This window comes from Kogia breviceps, chromosome 5, assembly GCF_026419965.1.
Source record: "Kogia breviceps isolate mKogBre1 chromosome 5, mKogBre1 haplotype 1, whole genome shotgun sequence".
NCBI classification, from domain to species: domain Eukaryota; kingdom Metazoa; phylum Chordata; class Mammalia; order Artiodactyla; family Physeteridae; genus Kogia; species Kogia breviceps.
In genome coordinates this window covers 136815761-136824655 of record NC_081314.1, presented here as the reverse complement: position 1 = coordinate 136824655, position 8895 = coordinate 136815761, and the positions used below count along the sequence as shown (strand labels likewise).

Here is an 8895-nt window from a genome sequence, read left to right as displayed (position 1 = left end):
GCTGGGCCTGCCTGGGCATGGCACACAAAAACGCACCGGGGAGCGCTGTGTCGGGCAGGGGCGCGCGTGTGCACTGGCCCTCTCCGTGCCAGACTCCTGGCCCTGGGATCCCGCGCTCCCCGGTGCCCCTCTCGGGGACCCAGTCTCTGGGAAAAGCAGACTTATCCGCCCGCGGCCGCTGCAGGCGGGAAAGTGCTCGGGGGCCTGGCGTCACGCGCTAGCGGCTGAGCAGGCGGTGCGCGCGCACGCGCGGGGCGGGACGGGGCGGGGCGGGGCCAGCGTGGGCGGGGCAGGGCGGGGCGGGGCTGGAGCCGGGCACAGGAAGAGCCGGGAGGCCCGAGCTGTCCCAGGGTGCCCCGCGCGGCGTGGACTCGGGCAGCTGCCGCCATCCCGCTGGCGAGGGGGAGAGAGAGGCCCGCCCGCTTGCCGGTCGGGCCAGTGTGGGCCAGTGCGTGAGGGCGCGGGGGGCCGTGTCAGCGAGACGCAGAGCGCAGCCGCCACCACCAAACGGACATGTTGGAGCCCAGGGCCGCCGCCGCCTCTTTTTCCTCATCCACCGAACGGGACTGAGAGGGGGCCCGCCACCCCGCCGCCTCTGCCTCTGCCTCGGCCACCCGCCCCGCCGCCTCGGCCGCAGCCTCTTCCTGCCCGGCCTCCAGCTCCGCAGCTCATCGCCTCCGCCGGCCCCTCAGGCCCGGCCGGTTCCCCGGCCCCGCTCCGCCGCGGCTCGAGGTCTATGTGACCGGCGGGCCCGGAGCAGCCGCCGCCGCAGCGCGAACATGGACGCCGTCAACGCCTTCAACCAAGAGGTGAGGGGTGCTTGGAACAGGAGGGTGCCGGGCCTGCCGGGGAGTCGGGGCGTCGTTTCTCCTGCCGCCGGAGGTTTAAAGCTTAGGTCGGGGTGGGGACGCTTCCTGCCCCGGTTCCGGGGCGGCGGGGCCTGCGCGGAGCGGCCTGTGGCCCGGGGAGGTCGGGGCGGCCGCGGGAGCCGACCCCACACCCCTCCCCCACCTCCCACTCCCGGGCGGCGACCTCGGGCTGCCCCTCTCGCCCCCTTCCGGCCTCCTCCAGCCCGCGTCGGCGCCGGTGTCTCTAACTTCGCCCCCTTTCAGGTCCCGGTGCTCTCGCTCTCTGCTCCCAGTCCCGTTATTGGCTTCGTGGTACCGGGAGCCCGCAAGGGGCTAAGAAAGAAGCGCGGGCGGGCGTAGGGGGCGGGGGGAGCCGGAGCATCTGCTGGTCGCAGGACTGGCGGAGCGGCGGCCTCGGCTCTCCTGTTGCTCGGGCCGCGGCGCGACAGCGGCTGGACTCTGATCCCAGGTCGGGGAGGAGTTGGAGAGGGTGTTCATCCCCCTCCCCCGGGATTCCTACACTTGGGAAATGGGCTTAATAAATGGGGCTCCTTATCCTACCGAGTCGTGAACCCAACCCCCTTATGGGCTCTGTGGCCCCAACGTGACACCTAAAAAGTTGAATGGGAGAGAAGAGTATTCGCTCCGCCTTAGACCGCTAGAATGCCGGCTTTGGCCTCCAGTCCCCCACCCTCGCACCCTTCTCGCGGTAGTTAATCCTCGGCTCCCTTCTTTGGGAACATTTACATGTGAAAACCTCCCAAAACCGGGAACAAAGCTCCCTGCTGCCCTAAAGCTCTCTGGTTGTAGCTCCAAACATTCCAGGTGCTGTTTTTGAAGCGTAGAGTCCACACGTTTCTATTTTTCAGAATTGATTTGAGGGGAGAGGTCGTGACCATTGATGATTTAAAATGTAGTTACAGAATGGAAACAATTGTCATGTGTTGAGTTGGATTATCTTCCTTTTCCAAATACTAAAGATAAAGCCAGCACTGAAGAAGTCAGATGTAGTAGTAGTGCGAGATGTCTTGGGACAGCGTTAAAAACTTGCTGCATCTCACGGTGAGATTTTTGTAGTTTTACTTGTGACAGAATTAGGGTGCAGTAACTTTCACTTTGCAGTGCTATAATATCGTACTCTCCACTAACACTGCAGTTAGCACCGTTTATTGCTTTATCAATTATCCTAGAAATGATCTGTCTTCAACTGATGGATACATAACATGTCTTAACTGCAGAAGTTGGGCAGTGTCTTGTAAAGTTCAGTATTGATTATTTTCAAAATGATGAAATAGTATTTCCTGATTTTTGATGGCTAGAGAATTTGTGATAATGCCTCAAAGATTTTAGGGTTGGAAGTTGACTTTGTTTCCTTAAGGCAAAATACACTGGAATGCTGGCTTCATGAGGGCAGGGAGTTTCTGTTCTTTGCTTCCTCCCCCCCCCCCCCGCCCCCAGCATAGCACATGGTTGGCAAATACTTGTTGAATGAATGAGAATTTATACAAATGATACAATTTTTTAGAAGATAGGTACATTTCTTTCTCAAGATAAAAACTTTTTAAATGGTTTTAAGGAACAAAGAGGGGTTTTAGTGTATTCTTAAGATCAGAAGTATTTAATTCTGGTTGAGACATTATGGAAGTTCACATTAAGCACATTGTTAAGCAAAGGGTCTTATGTTAATTCTGGAAAAATGTCATCAGTAGTTTTTACTTTGAAAACCAAAATTAGGAATGATACTGACTCCTTGAAAAAGGAAAATGGTATTTTAACCTTTTAAAATGTACAAAGTGAGAATTTTCTTATCATTGATCATTTTCCTCTTTAAATAATTTCTATTTCCATTCCTAGTCTTTAGCACTGCAAATTACATTATGTTAGGTGTATGTAACCAATTCCAACTCTCTTCTGCCAGACTTTCTTCCCAAAACACTTTTTTCTGGAGAAAATAGTCTGACTTTAAAATCCATCTCCTTGGGCTTCCCTGGTGGCACAGTGGTTGAGAGTCCACCTGCCGATGCAGGGGACACGGGTTCGTGCCACGGTCCGGGAAGATCCCACATGCTGCCGAGCGGCTGGGCCCGTGAGCCATGGCCGCTGAGTCTGCGCGTCAGGAGCCTGTGCTCCGCAACGGGAGAGGCCGCAACAGTGAGGGGCCCGCGTACCGCCAAAAGAAAAAATAAAAAAGAAAAAAAATATCCATCTCCCTGTGCCTGCCTGATTGTAGTGCTTCTCAGTTAATTTCCCCCCATTCATAAAATGTTATTGATTAGTTCAAATCTGTAACTTCAAATCTCCCAAATCTTCATTTTGCAAACTTTTGAGAACCTGCTTAGCTGTAAAGCTGTGTCCTTAATATAATGGCACTACTACTGAGGATCTCTGTCCCATAGGAGCCTAAACTAATAGAGGACACAAAACTTAGGTAAGTAGCTTTAATATGGGATAGAATGGCTTCCTTTGGGGCCCTTGTAGAGGACTGTGGGATGGCTGTGGGGGATTAGACTTGGGCGGAGAAGAAAGTGTCAGTCTCAGGATTTCGAAGGTGTAGGAAAAGTAATTCAGAGGCTACAGTGGTGAGAAATAAGGAACAGTAGTTTGACTCCTGAGACTACTGGAAAGTAAGAATCATTAAGGTATCAATAATTTTGGGTCTGACAAGTTTCACATCTCTAATGTGTTTGAATTCCTTTTTTTTTTTTCCAGGCCGTGGATAAATTGAAGGTTTTAAGTAGTGGAGTGATAATCAAAATACTGCTTGATTTGTAGTATATATTGTAGAAGGCAGAGGTTTGGAGAAATTTGGTGGGTTGGGGACTGAGGTGGGAGAAGCAAGTAGAATCTGAACTTGGCGTGTCTATAGAGGGAATAGAGAGGAGGGGAAGGATGTGGACCAGAAGAATCCATGGACTTGACATCTGGTAGGTTTAGAAGCACCTTTTGCCCCCACATTCTGAGTGCTGGGAGAGGGGGGATGCTGTTAACACGACAAGCAGTCATCAAAAGTACATTTAGTGGATGGGAAAATATGCTCGATTTTGAACAGCTTGAGTTTGAGTGGAACAGTCATGTAGAAAGTTTTGGCAAGCATTTGGTCATGTAGGACTCAAACTTGGAAGCAAGTGTTAGAGGGAGACATCAGAGAGTCACTCTCAGATGTGCCCTAGAGTAAATTGAGAGGGGGAGACAAAGGAATTAATATTTAATAAGCATCTATATAGCATGTCAGTCACTTTATGTAAACATATCTGAGTTAATACTCCTACAGCCATTTATAGGTGAGGAAACTGATTTTCAAAGAAGTTGAATAATAATTCTCTCAAGGGCATACTACTAGTTAATGGCAGAGCTGAGATTTGAAAACAGATGGTCCCCTCTTAATTGCTGCCTGAATATAATATTTTATATAATACCAGGGGAGTGGTCACAGGTTAAGACTTAAGTAAGAAAAAGGCCACAAAATTCTTTGAGGGTAACGGAATCTGTAGTTTAAAGTTGAATGGTGATGGGAGAGATAAGGAAATAAGAGGTAGCAAATGTAAAGTAGTTGGGGTTTTTTGTTTGTTTTTGTTGTTGTTTTAGAAGTTTGGTTGTGAGGTATTCCCAGGGAAAAGTTGCTTCAAGGATGAAGGGAAGGAAGAATAATTAACAGTGTAGTCGGCACTGGTGCTAGCCCTTTGGTATGTTTATATAGTGTATGTATAAAGTCTTAACCTAAGTAAGTGGTGTTCAAGCCCTGGTCTTTATTAGATGGGCATAGAAGTTAAAGCATGTTGAGAGAGGGGATGTGCAAAAAAAAAAAAAGCATAGTTTAAAGCAGCTAGAGGGGGCTTCCCTGGTGGCACAGTGGTTGAGAATCCGCCTGCCGATGCAGGGGACACAGGTTCGTGCCCTGGTCTGGGAAGATCCCACATGCTGCGGAGTGGCTGGGCCCGTGAGCCATGGCCACTGAGCCTGTGCGTCTGGAGCCTGTGCTCCGCAACGGGAGAGGCCCGAATACCACACACACACAAAAAAGCAGCTAGAGGGATTGGTTAACTTAGAGCAAAATTGTGGATGAGAGGAAGGGGACAGATCTGAGGCACAGGTAAAAGAGGTCAGTATATCTGTGATAACAGAGGAAGGAAGATTAAAAAGGCAAGGTTATTAAAGACATTTTGACAGGACTTTTATGGCAAGACACTGTTAAGTGTTGTAAAAGATGGAAAGATGAGTAAAAAAAAAATCAGTGATACTTAATTGTGTTATACTATGTTTATATACACTCCTTAATATGAAGGGTTTGGTAGTTCATAAGTTTGCTGAGTGGATAAAGGTTATAGATAGGATTTTTTTAATCCATAGATTGCATTTTTAGCCTTTAATCAGCCTTCTCTAAATCCAAAAGAAGAGCTCTTCCCTCTCCTTCACTTTTTTTTTTTTGGCAGCATCTGTGATTTTAAGATGTTTAAAGTACAAAAAAAGTGCAGAGAATATAACAAGAATCGACAGTTGTTATTATTTTATGTGTTTTTAATTTTAAAATAAAGTATTATAAAATCCTTCTTTCCTCCCATCCCCTCTATCCCCCCCCAGTCAGAAGCGATCAGGTAATGAATTTAGTATAATATCAATCTCTGTGGTCCTTAAACAATATGATATTCTGTATTTTGATATACATGAGTAGTATATTGTACATATTCCACAATGCTTTTTCACTTAAACATTATTAATACTGTATATTAAGATTTAGTTCTTTCTAACTGCTGTGTAGTATGCTGTTATTTGAATAGACCGTATTTTATTTATCTGGTTCCCCAGTTGATGAACATTTGTTTCTCATTTGTTACTGACAAACACTGCAATGAACTTTCTCAGACATGTCTCTTTGTGGAAGAGTTTCTCGAGGACAGCTGTTCTCAAACTTTGGAGTTTGGCTCCTTTAAACTCTTAAAAGTTAAGGACCACAGAGAACTTTTGTATCTATGGGTTATAACTTGATATTTACCATATCAAATTTAAACCGAGAAACACATTTATTAAAAATAATGTACCTATTACATGTTAACATTAATAACATTTCTAATGAAAAATAACATTTCCAAAACAAAAAAAAAATTAGTGAGAAGAGTGACATAGTTTTATATTTTTGCAAATCTCATTTAAACTTAACGTTTAATAAAACTTGAATTCTTGTATCTACTTTTTCATTCAGTCTCTTGAATTAGGTAGCCTCTGGAAAACTGCTGTATACTTGGGAAAAAATAAATGAAAAGGGCAAGAAATGTCTTAGTATTGATATGAAAACACTTTTTACCTCACAGACCACTGAAAGGAACTCAGACACCCTCTTCCCCACACCGCTCCCCCAATCCCCAGGATCCTGGAGTTACTTTGTGAGAAGTACTATATCAAGGTGGTATGCATATAATGCTACTTTGAAGTGCAGGAAGAAAATATGAGTGCTTTTATATTTGTGTTTATCTTTAAAATCAGACAAATTAAACTTTATGAGTAATTTTAATACATGAGTTGACATTGCTGCTCTTATTCACTTGGGCTGTCTTGTTGCTTTTTTTTTTTGCTGTACGTGGGCCTCTCACTGTTGTGGCCTCTCCCGTTGCGGAGCACAGGCTCCGGACGCACAGGCTCCGGACGCACAGGCTCAGCGGCCATGGCTCACGGGCCTAGCTGCTCTGTGGCATGTGGGATCTTCCCGGACCAGGGCACGAACCCATGTCCCCTGCATTGGTAGGCGGACTTGCAACCACTGAGCCACCAGGGAAGCCCCCAGTCTGGTTGCTTTTTGATCATTCCTTTCTTCTTTGAGAGGTCTGTCTAAGGAAGTGGACAAAGATTTGAAACACGGTTCTTACTGTGTGGAAGAGATGTAGAGGACCAGGGCAACAGAAGTAAAATTGGAGGTTTCTCTTGACTCATTTGACAGTGTCACACTGTCAATCGCAGGAGTTGGGATACTAAAAGTTACAGTTTTGTTCCTCTGCTCTTTCTTGACTCAGAATTGCTTATCTCTGACAAACGTAGAGGTCTGACTTTATGGTGAGTGGAATAAAGCTGGCTCTTCAGAGCTTTCTGTAGCAGGATTTATTACTGATGTTCTTGTTGAAAATATTCCTCTCCCTAGTCTCTCATTTTGTTTAGTATTCTGTTTCAGAAAAATGTGTGGACATATGATAAGGAGCTGATTCAGAGAAAAATTGGAGTAATGGAAAAGTTGGCTTGTAAATCTTGTGAAACAGAATTCAGGAGATAAAAGTACCTAATAAAAAGTTGACAAAATGGTAGTTGGTTTTTGTATGTGTATGTTTTGTGTTTTTTGTTTTGTTCTGTTTTGGGCTGCATTGGGTCTTTGTTTGCTGTGCATGGGCTTCTCTTGTTGTGGAGCACGGGCTCTAGGCGCGCGGGCTTCAGAAGTTGTGGCACACAGGCTTAGGTGCTCTGTGGCTTGTGGGATCTTCCTTCACCACAGCTCAAACCCGTGTCCCCTGCATTAGCAGGCAGAATCTTAACTACTGCACCACCAGAGGAGTCCCTGTATGTGTATGTTTTTGTGGGAGGGTTTTTTTGTTTACCAGGTACAAATTGTAGGTTGCTGTCCTCTGACATGGAGGCCAAGTGAATATAATTCGCTTAATCATTACAGGAAACTTTTTTTTTGAGGCATAGTCGGTTAACAATATTGTGTTATTTTCAGGTGTGCAGCATAGATTCGGGCTTTTTTGCAGATTATATTCCATTATATGTTATTATATTATTATAAAATATTGGGTATCTCTGTGCTATACAGTAAATCCTTGTTGCTTATCTATTTTATATATAGTAATTTGTATCTGTTAATCCCATACTCCCCCCTCCCCTTTTTGGTAACCATAAGCTTGTTTTCTGTGTCTGTCTGGGAGTCTGTTTCTGTTTTGTACATAGATTCATTGTATTAATTTTTAGATTCCATATATAAGTGATATATAGTACTTGTCTTTCTCTGACTTATTTCACTAAACATTCTCTAGGTTCATCCACATTGCTGCAAATGGTAACATTTCAATTTTTATGGCTGACTAATATTCAGTTGTGTAAATATACCACATTTTCTTTATCCGTGCACCTGTTGATGGGCACTTAAGTTGCTTCCACATCTTGGCTATTGTAAATAGTGCTGGTATTGAATGCTGGGTTCCATGTATCTTTTCGAATTAGAATTTTTTTTTTTTCTGGATATATACCCAGGAATAGAATTGCTGAATCATGTGGTAGTTCTAATTTAGTTTTTTAGGGAACTTCCGTACTGTTTTCCATAGTGGCTGCACCAATTCACATTCCCACAAACAGTGTAGGAGAGTTCCCTTTTCCCCATACCCTCTCCAGCATTTATTATTTGTGGACTTTGATGATGGCCGTTCTGACCCATGTGAGGTGATACCTCATTGTCATTTTGATTTGCATTTCTCTAGTAATTAGTGATGTTGAGCATCTTTTCATGTGTCTGTTAGCCATCTGTGTGTCTTTGGAAAAATGTCTATTTAAAAGTCTTCTGCCCATTTTTGGTTTGAGTTTGGTTTTTTTGATATTGAGTTGTATGACAGGTAACTTTTTTATCGATGTCTGCCTGCATTTAAAACTCATTTCAGATACACCTTGATAACATGATACGAAAAAAGTTGTTACATAAATGATGAACTTTTAGTGTTATTGATAACATTTGTTGAGATAATATACGGAATCTTTTTTTTTTTTTTTAGCATACTTCAGAGCAACAGCATGCAACTTTAATAATAAGCCTAAAACAAGCTATGCTATGTTATCAGGTAGTATATAGGGTAAGCAGCTTAGCTATTAACAGTTGAAGTTTTGGTAGAGTTGGTAATAGTTAAATTTGTATTAGGCCTTACCAAGATGGTTTGAGAGCTTAGTCTTCAAGAGACATGTCTACATTTCTTTGTTAATAGTAAGTGTAATTAAAATATACTGTCATGATTTTTTTTTTGAGAACTAGAAGATTGCTCAAACAGTATTGTAATTTATTATGCTCCAATCACCTTGATCCTTT

General features: G+C 44.4%; 1 protein-coding gene across 6 annotated transcripts in view; it reads left to right on the top strand.

Moving 5' to 3' along the window:
- The first annotated feature begins 316 nt into the window (after window positions 1-316).
- Window positions 317-8895, top strand: part of SCAF4 (SR-related CTD associated factor 4) — a 56598-nt gene continuing 48019 nt past the window's right edge. For 4 of the 6 annotated variants that reach the window (XM_067034994.1, XM_067034992.1, XM_059065649.2 and 1 more), the window contains exon 1: window positions 350-809. In XM_067034994.1, coding sequence (XP_066891095.1) covers window positions 780-809 — 30 coding nt within the window. In that variant the 5' untranslated portion in view covers window positions 350-779. Of the gene's footprint in view, window positions 810-8895 lie in introns of all 6 variants that reach the window. The other 2 variants (XM_059065646.2, XM_067034993.1) reach the window with 2 other exon arrangements.